This window comes from Lissotriton vulgaris, chromosome 4_1 (assembly GCF_964263255.1).
Source record: "Lissotriton vulgaris chromosome 4_1, aLisVul1.2, whole genome shotgun sequence".
Lineage (NCBI taxonomy): Eukaryota > Metazoa > Chordata > Amphibia > Caudata > Salamandridae > Lissotriton > Lissotriton vulgaris.
In genome coordinates, this window is record NC_141691.1 from 1,470,380,857 (window position 1) to 1,470,403,074 (window position 22,218).

At 50.3% G+C, this 22,218-nt stretch overlaps 1 protein-coding gene across 1 annotated transcript in view; it reads right to left on the reverse strand.

The window, feature by feature from the left end:
* Nucleotides 1-22,218, reverse strand: part of LOC147724127 (ethanolaminephosphotransferase 1-like) — a 509,957-nt gene that overhangs the window by 328,853 nt on the left and 158,886 nt on the right. Inside the window, exon 5 of the mRNA XM_086965725.1 lies at nucleotides 8,105-8,376. Within this exon, the coding sequence (XP_086821851.1) occupies nucleotides 8,105-8,376 (272 nt within the window). The remainder of the gene's footprint in view (nucleotides 1-8,104; nucleotides 8,377-22,218) is intronic.

A 22,218-nucleotide genomic window follows, 5' to 3' on the forward strand; every position in this document is an offset into this window, starting at 1 on the left:
GTGGTTGTGGACGTGGGGGTGGTGGACATGGTGTTGGTGGACGTAGTGGTGTTGGATGTGGTGGTGGTGGTTGTGGAAATGATGGTGGTGGACGTGGTGGTGCTGGATGTGGTGGTGGACATGGTGGTGGTGGTGGACGTGGTGGTGGTGGATGTGGTGGACGTGGTGGTGGTGGACCTGGTGGTGGATGTGGTGGTGTTGGTGGTGGACATGGTGGTGGTGGTGGATGTGGTGGTGGTGGACGCAGTGGTGGTGGACGCAGTGGTGGTGGATGTGGTGGTGGTGGACGCGGTGGTGGTGGATGTGGTGGTGGTGGACGTGGTAGTGGTGGACATGGTGGTGGTGGACTTGGTGGTGGACGTGGTGGTGGTGGATGTAGTGGTGGATGTGGTGGTGGACTTGGTGGTGGACTAGGTGGTGGTAGTGAATGTGGTGGTGGAGGTAGACATGGTGGTGGTGGATGTGGTAGTGGCCTCATGTAGATGTGGCGGTGGCCGTGGTGGTGGTGGTGGACATGGTGGTGGTGGTGGACATGGTGGTGGTGGACGTGGTGGTGGACGTGGTGGTGGTGGAGGTAGGTGTGGTGGTGGTTGTGGACGTGGGGGTGGTAGACATGGTGTTGGTGGACGTAGTGGTGTTGGATGTGGTGGATGTGGTGGTGGTGGTGATGGTTGTGGACATGATGGTGGTGGACGTGGTGGTGCTGGATGTGGTGGTGGACATGGTGGTGGTGGTGGACGTGGTGGTGGTGGATGTGGTGGACGTGGTGGTGGTGGTGATGGTTGTGGACATGATGGTGGTGGACGTGGTGGTGCTGGATGTGGTGGTGGACATGGTGGTGGTGGACGGGGTGGTGGTGGATGTGGTGGACGTGGTGGTGGTGGACATGGTGGTGGATGTGGTGGTGTTGGTGGTGGACATGGTGGTGGTGGTGGATGTGGTGGTGGTGGACGCAGTGGTGGTGGACGCGGTGGTGGTGGATGTGGTGGTGGTGGACGCGGTGGTGGTGGATGTGGTGGTGGTGGACGTGGTGGTGGTGGATGTGGTGGTGGTGGACGTGGTAGTGGTGGTGGTGGACGTGGTGGTGGTGGACGTGAAGGTGGACGTGGTGGTGGTGGACGTGGTGGTGGTGGTGTTGGAGGTGGATGTGGTGGTGGAGGTGGATGTGGTGGTGGTGGATGTGGTGATGGTGGACGTAGTGGTGGTGGACGTGGTGGTGGTGGACGTGGTGGTGGTGGACATGAAGGTGGATGTGGTGATGGTGGACATGGTGGTGGTGGACGTGGTGGACGTGGTGGTGGTGGACTTGGTAGTGGACATGGTGGATGTGGTGGTGGTGGATGTAGTGGTGGATGTGGTGGTGGACTAGGTGGTGGTAGTTAATGTGGTGGTGGACGTGGTAGTGGCCTCGTGTTGGATGTGGTGGTGGCCGTGGTGGTGGTGGTGGATATGGTGGTGGTGGTGGACGTGGTCGTGGTGGATGTGGTGGTGGATGTGGTGGACATGGTGGTGGTGGATGTGGTGGACATGGTTGTGGTGGAGGTGGGTGTGGTGGTGGTGGATGTGGTGGTGGTGGACATGGTGTTGGTGGACGTAGTGGTGGTGGGCATAGTGGTGTTGGATGTGGTGGATGTGGTGGTGGTGGTTGTGGACATGATGGTGGTGGACGTGGTGGTGGTGGATGTGGTGGTGGTGGATGTGGTGGTGGTGGACATGGTGGTGGTGGTGGACATGGTGGTGGTAGTGGAGGTGGTGGATGTGGTGGTGGTGGAGGTGGGTGTGGTGGTGGACGTGCTGGTGGTGGACATGGTGGTGGTGGAGGTAGTGGTGGTGGACGTAGTGGTGGTGGATGTGGCGGATTTGGTGGTGGTGGACGTGGGGGTGGTTGTGGACGTGGTGGTTGTGGATGTGGTGGTGTTGGTGGACGTGGTGGTGGTGGATGTGGTGGTGGATATGGTGGTGGACATGGTGGTGGTGGACATGGTGGTGGTGGACATGGTGGTGGTGGTGGACATGGTGATGGTGGACATGGTGGTGGAGGTGGGTGTGGTGGTGGACGTGGTGGTGGTGGACGTAGTGGTGGTGGATGTGGTGGTGGTGGACGTTGTGGTGGTGGTGGAGGTGGTGGACGTGGTGGTTGTGGACGTGGTGGTTGTGGACGTGGTGGTGGTGGATGTGGTGGACGTGGTGGTGGTGGACGTGGTGGTGGTAGACGTGGTGGTGGTGAACGTGGTGGTGGTGGATGTGGTGGTGGCCATGGTGGTGGTGGTCATGGTGGTGGTGGTGGTGGATGTGGTAGTGGTGGACGTGGTGGTGGTGGATGTGGTGTTGGTGAACATGGTGGTGGTGGATGTGGTGGTGGATGTGGTAGTGATCATGGTGGTGGTGGTCATGGTGGTGGTGGATGTGGTGGTGGTGGACATGGTGGTGGTGGATGTGGTGGTGGTGGACTTGGAGGTGGACGTGGTGGTGGTAGTGGATTTGGTGGTGGTGGAGGTAGACGTGGTAGTGGTGGACATCGTAGTGTCCTCATGGTGGACGTGGTGGTGGCCGTGATGGTGGTGGTGGACATGATTGTGGTGGACATGGTGGTGGTGGACGTGGTGGTGGATGTGGTGGTGGTGGTCGTAGTGGTGGTTGAGGTGGGTGTGGTGGTGATGGACATGGTGGTGGTGGACAAGGTGGTGGTGGACGTAGGTGTGGTGGATGTGGTGTTGGACGAAGTGGTGTTGGACGTGGTGGTGGTGGTGGTGGACGTGGTGGTTGTGGACATGGTGGTGATGGACGTGGTAGTGGTCGGTGTGGTGGTGGTGGAGGATGTTGTGATGGTGGGGGTGGGTGTGGTGGGATGGAGGGCTGAATACGAGAGGCAGTGAGAGAAAAAAAAGGAGACAGACAAGGGAGAGAGAGAGGGCGAGAGCGGCGGATAGGAAAGTTGTGGAAAGCAGGGGGTGGCGTAGAGGGCAAGCAGAGAAGACAAGATGAAGAGGGGGTGGATACAGTAAATGTGAGAGAGTCAAAATGATAGGAAAGTGTACAGGGTGGGGAGAGGTGGCATGGTCGTGGAAGGGAGACGGCAAAGCAGAGGAGGGACCAGAGAAGAAAGGTGTATAAGAGAGGGGGCTAGTCGGAACAAGGATATTGTGCTGGATAACTAAACACTTATAAGGTCCCATAGGCGAGACCTATTGGCTATGCCAATGCCTGTTTTGTTAAAGGAGGGGCATAAATAACAGGAGGCTGAAGCTTGGGAAATAGAACCTGTGAAACAGTTAGTGTGATAGTGAGTTAGTTAGCTTGTTAATGAGAGAGTTAGTTAGTGAGAGAGTGAGAACTTTAGTAAGTGAGTGAGTGAGAGGAGAGAGAGAGAGAGTTAGTGAGTTAGTGATTGAGAGAGAGAGGCTATGAGAGAGAGAGTTAGAGAGTTAGTTTGGAGAGAGTCCGTGAGAGAGAGATAGCTTGAATTAGGGTTTTTAAAGAGAGTTAGGGTTTTTAAAGAGAGTTAGATAGAGAGTTAGTGAGAGGGATTGAGATAGTTAGTGAAAGAGTAAGTTAGTTAGTGAGAGAGTGAGTTAGTGAGAGAGCAAATAATCAGGCAGAAGAAGAGGAGGGAGCAGTGCATCAGTGGAGCAGGACAAGGGGGGAGAATAGGGGAGCAAGTCAGGAGAAGACGGGATGGGGAGGGATCTTTGGGGCAGTTTACCAGGGGAGAGGACAGTGAAGAGAAGAAGTGGGGCAGGAGTGGAGAGGGCATGGTAGCAGTGGGGAGAAGATGCAGATGAAGATGGAGGAGGAAGGGGAGGGGTAAGGGAGGAGGAGGAGGAGAGGGAGAAGGAGAAGAGGAGAGAGGAGATGAGAGGAGAGGAGCAGTATTTAGGAGGTATTATGACAGTGGAGTAGGGCAGCAGGAGGAGGTGGTAGGGGCAAACAATCGGGTGATGTAAAGCAGGGAAGCAGGGAAGGAGAGAGCGGAGGAGATGGAAATGGTGGCTAATGGGGAGGGGGAAATGAAGTGGGGGGTCAATGGAACAGGAACAACTATTTAAATGGGTGCAAGCATCATTCTGAGATCACTGCAAGGCACATAACAGCGGGCGCGAATGATGTGCATTATTCAAGCGACAAGAGGGCGGTCAGCGCTATAACAATGGGCAGTTTTGTCAGTGTTTAAACTCACTTTCATTGTGTACTCTTGTCAGTATTAGGATGTGAGACGTGCATTATTCAAGCGCAAAGAAGGCGGTGAGCGCTATAACAATGGGCAGTTTTGTCAGTGTTAAAACTCACTTTCATTGCGTACTCTTGTCAATATTAGGATGTGATTTTGGACTACAATTTTTCATCAGGGAGATGGTGCACCGACCCTGGAGACCTCTGACGTTTGAGGTAGGGTTTTACTTTAGTGAGGAGTTCATTCATGGCCGCGAGCTCCACACACAGTAAGCATTTAAATGTGCCTGCACAGGGAGGGGCGCGAATTCCAAGCAGGGGGCTGGTGCGATGAATTACTCAGGCGTTTGGTTGGCCAGGGGGTCAGATCTGTATGTGTAAAGGGTAATTAACAGGTTTGCCAATGGGGCTAGAGGGCAGGGGTGAAGGCAAGCGTGGCCGGAAATCCATGGACAGCGGCAGGCGCGATACTTACATTAGATCTCGAGTGGGGGAGGAAAGGAGCTGCAGTTTGAAGAGGACTGGCAGGCTGGTAAGAATATCTAGGACTGGACCGCAGCATCGTGCTCACAAGCTTGCATTTCTGTATTATATCAAGTTACTGTGCTGCATCCTTTGTGGCACTGAGCACCAGAGGCTCATAGTACTGGTGCTGCACACATGGGTTACAACAGGGAAATGTGCTGCAAAATATACAGTTAAACATGGATAAACTATGCTCATTCGTAGCCGACATCTACAAGGGTGGCTTGTCCATGCACACAAAACAAATCTGCTCCATAGCAGCTTGGTTTATTTGTAAATTTATTTTTTATCCAAGCAGTCTTCTCTAGCTAGTGAAATTCTCCTCTGGTTGTCAATTGTTTTATTATAATTAATTTTTAATTGTGCATGAAAAAGGGGCACCCGTAGGTGTTTTCATCTTCAAAAGGCACTATGAACTGTCATGGCAGGACAAAGCAGTGTTCATGGGGTCGACGGTAGGAGCAGACATCTGCAGGGAGTAAGTGGTTTCCATGGCTACAAAACCCTGCATAAACTCTCGAAAAAAATGAATTTGGAAAAAAAATGTTGGCACCAAAGACAAAAGCAAAATCGGTAAAGATGAAAGAAGGAATGGAGAAGAAATTAGAGCTAAAGGAGACTGGGAAACAAACAAAAGGGAAATGCAAAGGGACGAGAGGAAAATAAGGAAGGGGAAAGATCAAAGAAGGAACACGAGATGAAAACAGAAAGGAGGAAGTAAACATTGATAACTATGGAAAGATAAAAGAGTAGAAGGGGATAATGAGAGAACGACGGGAGGAGAGAGATGGAAGCAGGCACACAAGATAACAAGCGATGCACGCTCTGTTCTGGGGGAGGGGGAGGGCCATTAGCCTGTGAGAACTCGCGGCAGAGATCAAAGGAAGGGTGGGAGGGACATTGGCGAGCGAGGGGTAAGGGGGTATGCAGTATGGTGAGCTGAAGTGGCAGCAGAGGCGGACCGTGGCATATGCGCACGAAGTGTCTGGTAGCAAATGGCAGCTGTTCACAATGCGTGTGGTTGTGCGCGTGGTTGTGCTCACATGCACTGTACCCGATCCGCAGTTTGGGCACACTTTTGAAAGCCTTACTATAATCTCGCCAACAAGCATTGCTAAAGCAATGCCTTAGGCTCGACCTAAAAAGATGGGGGCCCCAGCAGAAGGTGTGGAGGAGCCCCAGGGTTTCCCATATGCCTATTGGCCTTGCGCTGAATGGGGTTCACCTGAAAGGAAAAGGGGCCCCTAAAGAGTTGGGGCCGCCCTTGCACCTCAGGAGTTGCAGGGGCCTACGTTACTTGAAGCTAGGCTGCTTAGTCTGTATAATGTAGGTGGGACTGGTCCATTCTCTGGATAGGAATGGGGTGCATTAGGAGCCTACGTAACTTCCAAAGTGCGTTGATGAAAGCATTGGAGCGAAAAACTGGGATGAGCAAAGGATGAGCAAGATAGTTAGAAGGAAAATGGGAAAGGAAATGGCCAAAGGTCAAATGAAGGACATTTTGATGTCTGCGTGTTCAGAGAGTTAATCGTTTCAACCCTAAGGGTGGTCAAAGAAGAAACAGCCCATACAGGCCGACTGTCAACCTATCATGGCCTTAACCACATGGCTGCTGGGCGTTTTCCCCCCCTGTGCTGGAAAATGCCATTTTAGTGGCACCATGACGAGCTCAGCTCGTCATCAGCACACGACACCCGTGGGTGATGACGAGCTGAGCTCGTCATCAGCATCGAAAGGGTTAAGCACAATCATTCAATGAATGAGTGCATCTCCCATCATAACTGAACAGTGAATCACATGAACCCGCGTTGGGTAGTAGGGCTAATAAGAAGCTGGAGGGTGACTGCTGAAACAATCAGCAGCCACCTGAGGAGAGGATGTAGCCTAGCGGCTAGGGCGGTCGATCTCAAATCTGGAGAGCAGTGTTCGAGTCTTGGCAACAATGTGCAACATTCTGTGATCCTGGGCAAATCACTTAGGGCTAATGTACCTAATCTCATTTTACCGATTCCTAAATATCGAATTTTACTGATTCGGTATTTCGGAATCGGTAAATATGATGTAGGTAATAAATCGGTAAAATTTACTGATTCAGTAATATTTATTATTACCGGAGGCCCATAGGAATGAATGGGAAGCCATTCACTATTACCGATTCGGTATTTACCAAATCGGTAATAGCGGGAGCATATTCAAGGGTGGCAGGGTGTAACATTGACACCCTGTTGCACCCCTGAATCGTGCATGGCATGTATGTCTGCCACATGGCACCTTGAAAAAAGCAAACTATTGCTTTTTTAAAGGTATTCGGTATTTACCACCAACTTGTAGTTGGTGGTAAATAACAATTCCTTAAAGCAAAAATGCACTCACTTGAGAGCTAACTACATAGGTTTTAAGGATTTCGTAATTTACCGATTCCTTAAAATAAGGAATCTGTATTTTACAGATTCCTTATTTTAAGGAATCGGTAAATAACCGAATACTTAAAACCAGCCTTCTACATTGGAAAGGGCTAAATACCAGTCGGTAACGGGAAAATCACGATTTTCGGCCGTTACCGACCGGTATTTAGCTACCTACATCTGGCCTTTCATCTCCCCGTGCCTAACAAAAATGAATGTATCCTTTTGTAACGCAACTGGTGCTTATGTAAAGCGCTTTGGTACCTGATTCCTTCAGGTCAAGTTCTCGCTATATGAAACTACAGAGGGGGGTGGGGGACAAGTGCCATCTTTAACTTGGTCTAGTTCACTGAGTGGGTGTAGTTGAAGGGCTGGATCATGGGGACAAGTTGTTTCCAAAGGGATGTTCTGTGTCATGAATACTATTGTACCCGTTTAGTACTTTCAGGCACTCGTTGACAAGGACCTCGGATGCACTACTTCGACAAGTGCTCTGGAGAGGTACATGAGGCACATGCGGGTGTTTGAAAAAGCCTCCGAAAGTCTTTCGTCCCAGAGAAAACGAAGCCCTCAGACCAGCGACCTCTATCCTGACTGGGATGATGGGTTCAAAGAGGAACTAATTTGGTTTATTACGGATATGGTGAACAAGAGTTTGGAGCTGTATGAAAGAAACATATCTGTTTTGCGTTGCTGCAATCTGTAGTTCCTGCTCGCCTGGGGGGGGGGGGGGAGGGGGGGCATGGTAGTGGCTCGGTGTATGAACTTGTCTGTTAGAGACAAAAAAAACATCCTGCAGAAAATATATTCATTTTGTATTTTATAACTTACATTACAGATATACAAAATCGCACACAACAAAACAAGAGAGTTGAGAAAAATAACCCGAATGTCATAAGTAGGTTGAAACAACTTGCCATTTTCTATAAATATGACTTGCTTCAGAAAAAAAATGCAATTTGAAAGCTCAGTGACGCAGTTACGCAGGTTCTCCACAGACTCACCACTTGGCTCGTGTCGTAGGCCCAGGGAAGGAAGAGCACGCCGGTGTTGCATTTTTCCCAGTGTGTGAGAATGAAAGTCAGCAGGACAATGAGGGTGAGGTAATACATTCCCTGTACCGAGGGCGCCCACGGAATGTCCGCGCCACTCCCCAAAAGGGAAAACAGAGACAGCGTGAAGAGGGAGGAAGCCCAGCTGTCCAGGCCGTGGTCGAAGAACTCTCCCAGAGGGCCTGTGCACTGGATGCGCCTCGCGTGCTTCCCGTCTATGGAGTCTGGAACAACAAGCATTGGTAAACGCATTAGGTTCCGCCTATGTGATTCACAGTAAGCTGTTTTTTGTTGTAAGTTGTAGCTTGCTGAGTAGTATTACGACTTGTTTGCCTACAAAAAGACAATATATTGTGCTGTTACTAATATCAACATTTTGAAAAATGAAATGAAAGAGGGAAATAGTAGAATTAAATGATGTAATAGCAATATTATGTGTTTAGAGGAGTTCTGACAACATTTGGGCCAGGTTCCACTGCACCTTCTGCACCATTCAAATCATCCCCCCTAGTGGTGCCTGCAAGATAACTTTATTTTTGACTGACTGTTTAGTAGTAAAATATAGCAATATTTGGGGGCATATTTACAATAAGTGGGGCATCCCTGCATATTAGCAGGGATGCGCCACTTATTGTGCGCCATGCCTACGTCAACATGGTTGCGCTGCATTTACAATACGGCACACCATGGGGCAAAAACGGCACAGATGCGTCACGCATCTGTGCCGTAAAAGTTTCGCATTGCTGCAGTTGCGTCGCAAGCACGACGCAACTCCAGCAATGCTCGGGGGGCCCTATTCTTCCAATGCTGCGTCAATCCTTACGCCTGCTTCAAGCAGACGCAGGGTTTTGACGCAGCATGGGCCCCAAAGTGACTGAGTGAAATCTTCTAGATTTCACTCAGCCACTTTCAGGAGGCGTTCCTTTGTCAGAATGCCCCCCCCCCCTGCGCAGGAACGCCTCCTCCTGGCGCAGAGCTTAACAACGTGAAGCATCTCCCAAATGCTCCATATTGTAAATACCCCGCACCATGGCACATCTTTTGCGCCGCCGCTGCATCACAAAAGTGATGCAACTGCGGCGCAAGGGGCTTGTAAATATGCCCCTTAGTTTTTAGAGGAGTTCTGACAACTTTTGGCCTCAGTGCCACTGCATCTGCTGCACCATTCAAATCACGACCCATTGCCTGTGAGGTAACTGCACTTGGGGCTGCCTGTTTAGTAGTAAAATATTGCAATATTTGGTGTTTAGAGGGGATCCTAGAGCTTTGGGCCCCAGTGCCAATGCACCTGCTTCACCATTAAAATCATGATCCTAGTGCCTTCAAGGTAATTACACTTGTGACTGCCTATTTAGCAGTTAAATATAGCAATATTTGGTGTATGAGGAGTGTTGACAACTTTTTGGCCAGGTGCCACTGCACCTGCAGCACCATTGTAGTCATTGCCCTAATGCCTGCTAGAGAAATGCACTTGTGGCTCTATTGTTTAGTAGTAAAATTTAGAAATAATTTGGGTTTAGAGGGGTCCCTGTTGCACCATTAAATCAAGGCCCTTTCAACTGCAAGGTAACTGCAATTGTGACTTTCTGTTTAGTAGTCAAATATAGCAATATTATGTGTTTAGAGGAGTTCTGACAAGTGTTGGGTCTGGTGCCACTGCACCTGCTGCACCATTCAAATCATGACAATGTTGTCTGCAAGGTAACTGCACTTGTGGCTTCCGGTTTGTTATATTTTAGTAGTAGTATTGTAGTACTACTAAACATACTACAAAATGCAGGTTGTGAATAGGCCCCAATATGTCATAATTGGATTTGCCTTGCCATGTTAAGATAAAGACCACAGGCCCCAAGTGACATGGATGCTTTTCGCGGTGGCAATGCCCAAAGTTTTTGAAATCTCACACTTGGAAACTGTTGGGCCACATTGCACCCACTTCAGGCATTTATGTTTTAGTCAACTGGTGCATGTTTTTCTTATTCTGACTGTAGCTTATATAAAAGTCAAACATGCTACTTGGTGCTGACTTATCTTATCAGAGAAGACTGAATAAAAAAGATGTATCAGAAGGTCTGTCCTTACTCTCAATCCTGCTGCCTCATTTAGAAACAGGCAGACCATAAGTTTTCTGTCGACATATCTCCCATTGGTTCATTGATGGAAAGCTTCCCTTTGAGGCCCGAGAGAATAGGGGCCATCAGAGAAATGGCATTACAACAGTCTCCCTATTGAGGATGGGTAATGTCATTTTTTTTCTCTCTTGGTGATGACAGACTGAAAAAATAATAACCTCAACACACTTGGACAAAACACTTTGGGATTTTGTTACTGAAACAAAAAACGTCAAAAAGTTTGGATAACAGCTGCACAAATCGATGGCGGCCGTCCACCAAATGTTTTTACCATGAAGAGTCTAGAGGTGACCACTGAGCCTGCATCCTCTCTAAGAGCCTCATTTTGATGTCGCTGGGACCACCACCAACAGGCCATCAGTAGCGGTCTCACCGATATCCAGGCCATCTGTCCGACCGCTGCATTCTGATGCAGACGGTCAGACTGCCACCTCCAACAATCAATCAATCAATCAATCAATCAATCAATGCATTTATAGAGCGCGCTACTCACCCATGATGGTCCAAAGGCGCTACTGCTCGAATAGCCAGGTCCTGAAGGTGAGGTGGTCCTGGGTCAGTCGTAGGTGTGCAGGGAGGGAGTTCCATGTTTTGGCTGCCATGTAGGAGAACGATCTTCCTCCTGTGGTGGTTCTGCGAATCCGTGGGACGGTGGCGAGGGCGAGGCTGGCGGAGCGGAGCTGGCGGGTGGGAGTGTAGAACAAGAGGCGGTTGTTGAGGTATTCGGGGCCCATGTCGTGGAGTGCTTTGTGTGCGTGGGTGAGGAGCCTGAGCGTGATCCACTTGCTGACGGGGAGCCAGTGCAGGTTTCTCAGGTGGGCGAATATGTGGCTGTGGCGAGGGATGCCGAGGATGAGTCATGCGGAGGCGTTCTGTATGCGTTGTAGTCGTTTCTGGAGTTTGGGGGTGGTTCCTGCGTATAGGGCATTTCTGTAGTCCAGTCGGCTGGTGACGAGGGCCTGGGTGACGGTCTTTCTGGTTTCGGTGGGGATCCTCTTGAAGATTTTCCGGAGCATGCGCAGGGTGTTAAAGCCAACAGGCTCAGGGAGCCCGCCGAGGCAGTGGTCGGACACTGAGCCACAGTAGAAAAATGCAGTTTCCGACCACCTACATGGCAGTCTTATCAAAATATGGTGTGTGGGACCACCAACTACCTGTCGGGTGGTCTCAATCCCGCTGTGATGTCGGTCGGACACTTGTACCATCGTAATGAGTCCCTAAATTTGGTGGGGGGTAGCCCGGTAGGGTGGCAGAAGTAATGTCCTCCACCACCCTGATTGATGGAGTACCATCTGCCAAAGCCTAAATCATTCACTTAGGGCCTTATTTAGATCTTGGCGGATAGGATACTCCATCACAAATGTGATGGATATCCCGTCCACCATATTACAAATGCATTCTATCCTATGACACATGTAATACAGTAGATGGGTTATCTGCCATGTTTGTGATGGAGTATCCCATCTGCCAAGATCTAAATCATGCCCTTAGTCTCTACACACGCTGTGGATCATTCGTCTAGACTCGTGCAAGTTTGCATTCTTGTTCATGTTTGTTTCATACAAAGTAAGTCTAATCCTTGTTCTACATGAATACATAGTTTTGGAACCAAAATCCCCCAAACTGTTATAAATATTTTATTTTTAGTTTATTGAGGGTTTTATAAACCAGGAGCCACCAGATCTAGACCAGGTAGCAGAACACTTTACCTAAGTCGATAGTCAACAGTTAAAACAAGAAAGCCAATTATCTACATCGCAAAGGTTATAGCCATCTAATATAAGGTGTATTCACAAGAAAATGTTTTACATACATTTGAGTAAACAATGTCAGAGGAATGAGACATATATGCATCATAGCAGTCTGGTACAAGGTGTTGCTACAAGAGCATAGTGTCAAAAGCAATCAGAAAAAGAGGTCAAAGGGCCAGATTCCAAGTACAGCTAGGATTTATTCTGAAACAACAGCAGGCACAGTATTCATACGACCTGGGAGGCTGTAGAGGAGCACTGGTGTTTTTCCTAAATTTTTATTACATTGTAATCCAATATTGTTCATATGACTGGGAAATGGCATCCCACACCATAGAAGCATTCCCTGAAATTGACTGCATAAGAGTTCATTTTTTTCTTGAGGTATTCAGAAAAAAAAGATAGAAAGTAATAGCGACATTAAAAATATCTATGTTGTTAATATCAATGTTAGAAATATCTATGTTGTTAATATCTTTTACAAAAATATTGTTGTTAACAATATTGTTTTTACATTATTTTAATGTATTTTATTATATATTAGTATCTATTTTAATTGTATATGTTATAAATTGTTTGTATAAAAATTGTTAATGTTTTTTAATATAGTTTGTAAATTTTTAGTTGCTTTTAAATGTAATTTAATAGTTTGTTTGCATTTTTAGTGCCGTAGCAGGTTGTGGGGTTTATAGGAGGACCAGGTTTGAAGTAAATTAATTATAATTAATAATGTATTATTAAATATTTAATTGATTATTACGTTAATTGTGTAATTAATGTTTCTAAATATGTTAGTGCAGGTTATCGGGTTGAAAGGGGTACAGGGTGGGAAGTAATTTAATTATAATTTATTATTGAATATTTAATTGATAATTATTAGGTTTAAAGTATTTTATTGCAGCATTGAAAGAAAAAAGGCAACAATACAAACAAATAACCACAGGTGCCCCTCATGAAATAGTGCATACAGTTCGTCACAGACGTGAAATCCGTTTGTGCAGTGCGATGGGCACATCCTGTTCCAGAGTCTTATGGCTAGTGCACCTGTGGGAGGGACAAACCAAAAGGGAAGAGAAAAACGATACCCCCCCAACCAACTGCCCCCCTCCCATCCCACCCGAATCCCCCCCCCACCCCCTGTACTGTGCTATCAATCTTTCTCCTCTTCGCCATGGCCGCTTAGTCATCCATTCCTCCCCCCAGCCATCATCCCAGGCAACTCAGGTGGACGGGGCTGACTGGGACGTCAGCCGTAGCAATCTGAGGTATCTAGGGCAAGTAATTTCTTTAAATTCTGATCGTAACAGTGTATGGAATGGTGACCACAGCTCCTCAAATGTGTCCACATCCCCCGCCACCACCAGGGACATCTTCTCCATGCCTAAGACATGCCACAACCTATGTAGCCAACCAACAACAGTAGGAAGCGTGGTAGTGCACCAGTGAATGAGTATATTCTGAATCGCCGATCCCAAGGCAATCGCTATCTGCCTACCCTTCTTAGATCTTAGGGGGTACATCAAGCCGTTTGGTAAGCCTAGCAGAACATAGGCAGGGAAGCGGGGTAATTCAATCTCGAAGCATCGGTCTATCTCATTCAGCACCTCCTCCCAGTAGGGATTCAGTAGGGGGCATTCCCATAGTATATGAGTGAGTGTGCCAGTCTGTCCGCAGTCTCGCCAACAGGTCCGGGGTATAGAGTGGATCATTTCGTGAAGTTTCTCGGGGGTGCGATACCAGTAAGTGGAAATTTTGGTGAATGTCTCAGTGAGCCCAGTGTGATAAGCAGAGTGTCGTGCCCGGTAGGAGATGTGGTCCCAGTCAGTGTGGCTCAGCGATCGTCCTAGCTCCCGCTCCCAGCGTTCTCGTCCGGGATTGTAGATATGAAATGGGGGGGGCTGTAACAGTTTATAGAGGTCAGAGATAAGCTTGGCGTCTGAGGAGCGTGTCACCAGCCATCGTTCGTATGGCGTGAGCTTCCGGTCCGCCGAGGCTCGTACCTGCGGCTGGAGCGCCCAGTGACGCGCCTGCATGTATCTCATGCGCTCCATCTTGGGCAGGCCGAAGTCCCGCCGAAGATCCTGGAAGGAGACGGCACCCTCCGGGCCATACATATGGAATAGGGTGGAGCACCGGGCTGCCCGCCAAAGCTCGAAGGCTCCAGGTTCCATACCAGGGCTAAAGTCCGGGTTTCCGAGTATCGGTGTAAAGGGGGAAGGAAAGGTGGTACGGTCGTGTTTGGTAGACACGGAGTCCCATACTTGGAGCGGAACCCGCGTGATGAAGGACGCATAGAGGTTGGGGGGACGGTGGGCTCTACGTAGGAAGGGCACTTCCTGCAGTGTCCTGCCCGCCACCGCCTGGTCCTGAAACAACCAATGTTTATCTGATTCCCACCGACTCCACTCTACTAGGTAACGTAGTTGTGCAGCTTGTAAATACTTGTGCAGGTCCGGTATGCCAAGCCCTCCGGACTCAGGCGCCAGCGTGGATATGGTTCTTTTGAGCCTGGGTTTGCGACCTTGCCATACAAAGCGTGTTATATCAGACTGGGTCTGTCTGAGCCACCCCTTGGGGGGTTGTAACGGGAGGGCCCGAAAGAGATACAGGACTTGCGGTAGAAGGGTCATTTTCACCTCGGCTATTCTGCCCAGCAAAGACAATGTGCCTTTGACCCAGCGGGCCAATTCTTCCTTAATTTTCTTGCTTAAGGCCGTGTAGTTGGCTGTGACTAAGCATGGGAGAATTTTGCGAATCTCGCGTTCGCGAATTTTGCGGATTTGCGAACTCGCAATCCGCAAAATCCGCGAATTCTCGCGAATTTGCGGATTTTTTTTTGTGTGTTCGCGCGGGTTTCTGCCAGTTCGCGAGGGTTTTGTACAATTTCGCAAACGCGAACTTACCTGTCGGGTCGCAAGTTTTGCGAACTTGTTGTTTCTACGTGTCCAGCCTGTTTGGGACACTCTTCTTCATCACTGCCACTCTCTGTCACCACTGCCACTCTCTGACTACTCATGCCACCCTCTGGCCCACCCATGCCACCCTCTGTTTCATCACCGCACCCTCTGGTTGTCCAGTGTACATTATTTTCGGCAAAGCAAAGCACACCTTCCCTGCCTCAAGTGACCTGAATTAATTTGGGGCTGATTAATGTGTCACAGAATATTTTTTTAGCTGGCACCTGCTTCCTTAGTGCTTCCTGATTAGTGATCTTTTGCACTTGCTAAGTGCTTTCATTGTTGCAAAATTAGTTACAACACCTGCCCTGCCCCAACTGACAATAATGAATTAGGGGCTGATTAATGTGTCACTGGATTTGAACTTCCAGCCTGGCTCCTGCTTGTCTGCCTTAGCTGTAATTCAGGACCTTTGTGTAACTATTCTGAGGGTCAGAGCAGGGTCACATAATAGTTGCAAGTAGGCAACTGAACTCTGGAGGGGCCCCTCAGGAAGCACTACAGGAAATGGCTACTAATGATGAGCTTGAACTTTTGAACCTGGTAAGTAGTTTCAGTTTTGCTAAAATCGTATTTCTGTAATTTAGCGCTTATTCGCGGGGCGCGAAGTTGAACTGGGAAGCCGCGAACTCACGCGAACAGTGCGAGCAAGCCATAAAATCCGCTGCTCGCGGATTTGCGGATTTTGCGGGAAATTCGCGAATCTCGCGGATTGCGAATTTACCGAAAATCCGCAAAATCCGCGAGCGGAACGGATTTTCCGCCCATGCTTAGCTGTGACCATGGCAGGAAGAGAGGGCGCTAAAAGAATCCCCAGGTAGGGCACCTGGTCTCTAGACCAGCTCAGCGGAAAAAGCCTCTGTAAGTCAGCTCTGGTGGTGTCGGTCAGCGAGATGTCGAGGGCTGCCGATTTCCCAAAGTTTACTTTGAAACCTGCCACAGTCGCGAAGGTTTCCAGCTCCACAATACAAGCAGGCAACGACCTCCTAGGGTCGTCGAGCGTCAGGATCACGCCGTCCGCGTAAAGACTAAGGGTATGGATAAACTCCCCCATGCGGACACCTGTAACATCAGGGTTCTGGCGAACCTGTTGAGCAAACGGCTCCATATAGAGGGCGAAAAGTAGTGGCGATAACGGGCACCCCTGCCTGGTGCCCCTCTCTATCGCGAACTTCTGGGAGCTGCAACCGTTCACTCTCACCACTGCGGACGGGAATCTATAGCAATTGAATACCAGGTGCCTAAACCTCTCCCCTATGCCAAATTTACTCAGCACTTTCTCTAGGTAAGGCCAGTGCACCCTATCGAACGCTTTCTCCGCGTCGATAGAGAGGAGCATGCGTTCCCCAGGAATCCGGGAGGCCTTCTCCAGTATGTGGGTCACCCTTTTAGTATTATCGACTGTCTGCCTGCCCGGGACAAACCCGGCCTGGTCCGGGTCAACCATACCTGGCAGGTGGAGTGCCAGACGTGCCGCAAGGATACTGGTGAATATCTTTAGGTCCGAGCTTAGGAGTGAGATCGGGCGGTAGGGTCCGCACTCAGTCCGGTCCTTGCCCGGTTTAGGGATCACCAACACCGTCGCTTGAAGGAACTCCGGAGGGATAGCACCCGGTTCAGAGAATGAGTTAAAAAGGCGCGTCAACAGTGGTGCCAGGTCTTGGCAAAAGGTCTTATAGAAGAGAGGTGTAAAGCCATCGGGCCCCAGAGCTTTCCCGTGTTTGAGTCGGGAAATGGCCGTAACCACCTCCTCAATCCGGATCTCTCGCTCAAGATGTTGGGCCTGGTCCGGCGTGAGGGACGGGAGAGTCACCGACTCCAAATAGTCAGTCTTGGCTTGCGCTGAGGGGGGGACACCGGCGTAGAGATTGGCGTAGTATCTACGGAAGCCCTCCGCAATCTGGCCATCCTCCGTGACTGTTCCCCCAGTGGGGACCGCCAGTTCTTTCACCCGATGCTGCTGATGTTGTACGCGGAGTTTATGCGCAAGGAGCCGGCCACACCTGTCTCCGCCAGTGTAGTATTTGTGTTTCAGGCGTAGTACGGCGTACTCCACTCTGTCCATGTCGAGCGCGGACAGGAGCTTTCTAGCAGCCTTAAGTTGCCTCCAGATTCGAGGGGCTCCTGTCCGTTGATGCACCTGTTCTAGCTCCCTCACCTTGTGTGTGAGTTCGTCCTTTTTTAGCTGACGGTCTCTATTCTCCGCTGAGGAGACTGCAAAAAACTCGCCACGGAGCACCGCCTTTAAGGCGGCCCATTGTGTCGCGCGGGTGGTGTCATCATTGTCGTTGTGACGCTTGTACTCCTCTATGGACTCGCGGATATGCTTCACTACGGATTGTTTGTGCAGCTAAGTGTCCCTGAGACGCCAGACCCTTCGTGAGGGAGACACCGGAGGTAATTGGAAAGTGCCCTCTACCGGGGCATGATCACAGAGAGACAAGACTCCCATGTCGGCGGCCGAGGCCAGCTCATACATCGGACCCGTCACCAGGAGATGGTCCAGTCTCGCATAGGATTTGTGGGCATGAGAATAGTATGAATAGGCACGGGTCGTAGGGTAGAGGCGGCGCCACATATCATGCATGTCAAGATCCTCCAGACGGGACCTAATCGAGCTCGAGAGCTCCCCCGATTGTAGGCGTCTTTGCGCTGACCTGTCCAGGGACGCATCAAAAACCATATTCAAGTCCCCCCCAATGACGATGTGTCTGTCAGGAGTGGTTGTTACGTCTTCCAGCGCCCTGTGCAAAAACTGTTCCTGATGGTCGTTGGGGCTATATATCGAGCTTACAGTGAACACCAGACCTCCCACCCTGACTCTGTATGCCAAAAGCCTCCCTTTTTGTTCCGCTACCTTTTGCATTATCTCCCCCTTGAACCTCCTAGACATCATGATCGCTACACCCGCTGTTTTGGAAGCGCAGGAAGAGAAGAGCTGCGTGGGGAATTTCGGGGTTCGCAGCCTGTGGCAGTCTTTAGCTAAAAGATGAGTCTCCTGTAGAAGACAGATGTCTGCCTGAGAGTCTTCCAGTAGGGACAGTACAGCTTTCCGTTTGACCGGATTATTCAGCCCCTTCACATTCAGGGTGCCAATCTTAAGGGTCATCAGTGAGGGGAATACCAGTATCGCTCAGCAAGTCGGGCACGATCCGCCGGACTAAACTCAAAGGCAACAGAACGCAGCCACAGCACACAGTGATAGTAAACGACATCATAGCACAGTACAGTCCCCGGGTCCCCACCCCCCCCAACCGTGAGGACCTCCTCCCTGGAACCCAACGCCCCCCCCCTTCACCCGCCGCCCTGTGAACGCCCCAAACCTCAAACTCACCCATTCAACTCCCTCGCCCACCCCCCTCACCCCCAACCATGCATAGCACTTCATTGTCCCAGTCTGGTCCTCTACGGACAAGGCCGTGGAAAGTTGTTCAAGTGGACGTCCAGCCACCACCTCCAGTGCCCCCGCCACCCCCCACCCCCGGAACCCCGCATCTGCAATGAAGATAAGGCTACTGCAGTCTCCCCCCGGAGTATGTTTAGGCCGTCAAGGCCACATCACCAGTCGCCGTAGTCCTAGAAGCCTCCTGTATGGCGCTGGACATTTCCGCTCGGATCGTAGGCGAGTCGGGTCTCGTGGGTGGCGGCGGGGAACGCCGTCCCCCGGCTAGCTGCCAGCCATCTCACGTGCTCCGCCTGCGGCGAGGTGCTGGAGTGTCTGTGTCCGTCGCAGTGATTCCCAGTACTCCGCAAACGTCCTGGAGGGATCGGAGCTGGTGCAGAGCCCCATTCCAGCGAAAGATGAGTCGAAAGGGATGCCCCCACGAATACTGTGTGTCATGTTCCCTCAAAAAGTCTGTAGCAATTTTAAAGGCCTTCCTTTTCTGCAGCGTTATTGCGGAGAGATCCTGATACAGAGCCACTTGATGGTCTCGGAAACGTAAAGGTTGTTGTCGTCTGGCCTCACGGAGAATCCGCTCCTTCAGGGGGAAGTCCGGCAGGAAGGCCAAAATGTCCGGAGGAGGCGTTGAGGCCCTACGGGGGCGACCAACTCTATGTGCCCTGTCGATTCGGATCGGGAAGTCTTCAGATTCTCCCAGAATTTCACGAAACAGGGCCCCTAAGTAGGCGGCCACATCCTCACCCTCCTCGCTGGATGGAACGCCTCGGACCCGTATGTTGTTACGTCTAGACCTGTTTTCAAGGTCCTCGACATGGGCTTGTAGTAGGTCAATCTGCTGGTCTCTCAGCCTCAGGACCTCCTGTTGCAAATGAGTGATTTCCTCATCTCTGGAGTGGCCAGCCGCCTCCACCGTGTTCACTCTTTCTCCCAAGGAGTCAACCTCTCTCCGAACTTCTCGAACCTCCCCGGCCACCTCCTGTTTTAGGGCTTGAAAGTCCTCCCTCAAAGAGCTGAACAGTGACTCCAGAAAAGATCTAGTTACCGGGGGTTCCCCGCCTTCCGCACCTCGAGAGCTGGTCGGGGGACTCCGGGCTGGCTGGTTCCTGTCTTGCCTCGGGGCGCCTCTGCCCAGCATGTCCGGCAAGGTCCGGTCTCCCTTCTTCGACCCTCTGGCATTCGACATCGTGGGGGGGGGGGAATCACCAAGGCCCATGTGCTATGGCGAGGAAGGGGTCCGGGCCCGTACAGCAGTTCGTTAGAAGGTGGCAATCCTCACCTCACGCGGAATCCCCGGTTAGGCGCCTACAATTGCCTTGAGCGAAGGTTGCTCCACAGGGCCGGCGTGATCGGTCCGCCCTCGTCCAAGATGGCAGTCCGCCTCGGCCTGGGGGACCAGCGTCAGTGTGGCGCAGTCTCGTCTCCTGGGCTATATGTGTTCTGCTCCTCTCCGACCAGGGCCTAGGTCAAGATCCTCCGGTACAATGAAAGCACTACGGGATAGTCCTCCCACTGGCCGTCGCACCACACCACATCCAGCGACTCCGTCCAGACTTGCTCTCGGGGATCGCAGCACTCATCCCTCGCTGGCCCACTCGATTATAGCATGGCCGGAGGCCGGCCGAGCGGGTCATTCCGTGGCCGGGACCGGAGAAGGGTCAGGTCCAGCGGGCAGCGGAGGCGACTGTGAGTGTTCGAGGGGTTGGAATCACCCGGTAGTGGCGCAGAGCGGGGCTCGGGGCCGGGCTATGTGGCACAGGCCTCGCGGCCTACCTAAACCCCGGGCTTGTGTAGCTGCTTCCTGTCGGCTCCGCCTCTCCACTCTCCGCTAATGCGGCTCCGCTCCGCGGGGGAAGGTCTTTTCCAGACCACGTCGGAGCACCCGCAAGCCGCTTGTCCATTCCGTGCTCCGAGCCTCCCTCGCCGTATCTCTGGCGGTCTGTGATCGAAGGGTCTCCGGCACCTCGGCGGTTCCTCGGACGGCTCTCGCCGCGGGCCGGTTCCCAAGCGGCTCCGCCGCCGCAGCAGGGAAATTGAGGGCTGCGGACTGCTCTACACCACCGCGGGGTGCACTGGGTGCGTTTTCTGCTCGATCCGGGGGAGATCAGCGGTAGAAAATGGTGCAGGGTTTCCAGGGGCTCGGGAGCTCACGACAAGAGCGTCCTCTCAGCCCGCCATCTTGGCCACGCCCCCTTAATTGATAATTATTAAAGGAAATTGTGTAATTAAATACATTTGTTATCAATATTTTTGGGGAGGGTTGTGTTTTTTGTAGGGGTAAAGGGTGTAAAGGAAATTGAATATAATACTTAATATTCATTAATAATAATTATTTAATTGACAGTTATGTAAATTTTGTAATTAACAATTGTTCAGTTATATATGAGGTACAGGTTGTTGTGTTCCCCTCCTGAGCCCAACTCTTTCCCTACTGTTGCACAGACTCGAGTGGGAATAGTAAACTTTATCCCTCTGCAATTCAACACTTTCTCTACTGTTGTACCGACTGGAGTGGGAATAGTAAATTGTTACCCCTCTTGAGTCCAACCCTTTCCCTATTGCTTCACTGAATGGAGTGGAAAAAGTAAATATTAGCCCGCTGCAATCCAACTTTTTTCCTACTGTTGTACACCTTTGAGTGGGAATAGTACATTTTAACTCACCTGAATCCAACGCTTTCCCTATTGCTGGACTAACTGAGGTGGGGATAGTAAATGTTACCCCTCCGCAATTTAATGCTTTCCCTATTGTTGCATTGACTGGAGTGGGAATAATAATGTGTACCCCTACTGAGTGCAACACTTTCCCTACTGTTGAACAGACTAGAATGGGAATAGTAAATTATACCCCTCCTGAGTCCAACGATTTCCCTACAGTTGCAGAGATTGGAGTGGGAATAGTATATGCATTATTCCTACAATTTTATAGTTTTGTTTATATTGTTTAAATGTATATTATTATGATGTTGCTGTGTATTTAATATTATATTATTTTCATTTATTAATGTTTGTAATATGTAATTTATTTTTAGTAACGTAATGTTTTATTTTGTTTACCTTTGTGCGTGTAATTTGATTGGTATGTTTTTTTAGATTTTTTTCCAGTTTCTTTGTTACAGTTTGTAATTTAAGGGTACATTGTTCCAGGCAGGTGCCGACCGACTATATGTCGGTGGTTCCACCTGCCCCATTACAAAGTGACCGCCATGCGGGGGGTCGTATACATGCCTTTCATCATTGCGGCTTGTAATGTGGCCCGGAAAAGGGCCACAGCACAAGCATCAATGGTAAAAGGCATTTTGCAAACATCCATGCACCATCTGCCAAGCATCATGGTTCATGGATTTTTTTGGGGGGAAGCACATGTGCCCCCCCCCATAACTCACTGCGGAGGCCCATAAGGGCCGGAGGCCCTACTAGCGGCCCCCAAGTTCCATTCTGACTGCCTTTTCATGACAGACTGACCGCCATGAAAAGGCAATCGGAATGGGCCATCGTAATCCCTACGGCGGGCACTGCCCCTACTGTAGGGTATGCAGTCTGAAGCGCTGGTCGGTCCCTCCGACTGATGTGATCTGACCATCCACATCATAATGCGGCAGTCGGACCACTCTGCAGGATGTCGGTAGGGGCGCCACCGACGGCTTGTTGGTGAGTGCCTGGCCGTCATCCTAATCAGCTCCTTATTGTGTATATGTCTATATATATATATTAGTGTTTACATTATAAGTATAGGAATACAATATTTTTGTATTTGATATTTATGACAAAAAATGTATGTCCCATGATATTTGTGGTTTTGAAATTTTGTCAGTGAACCTTTTCTT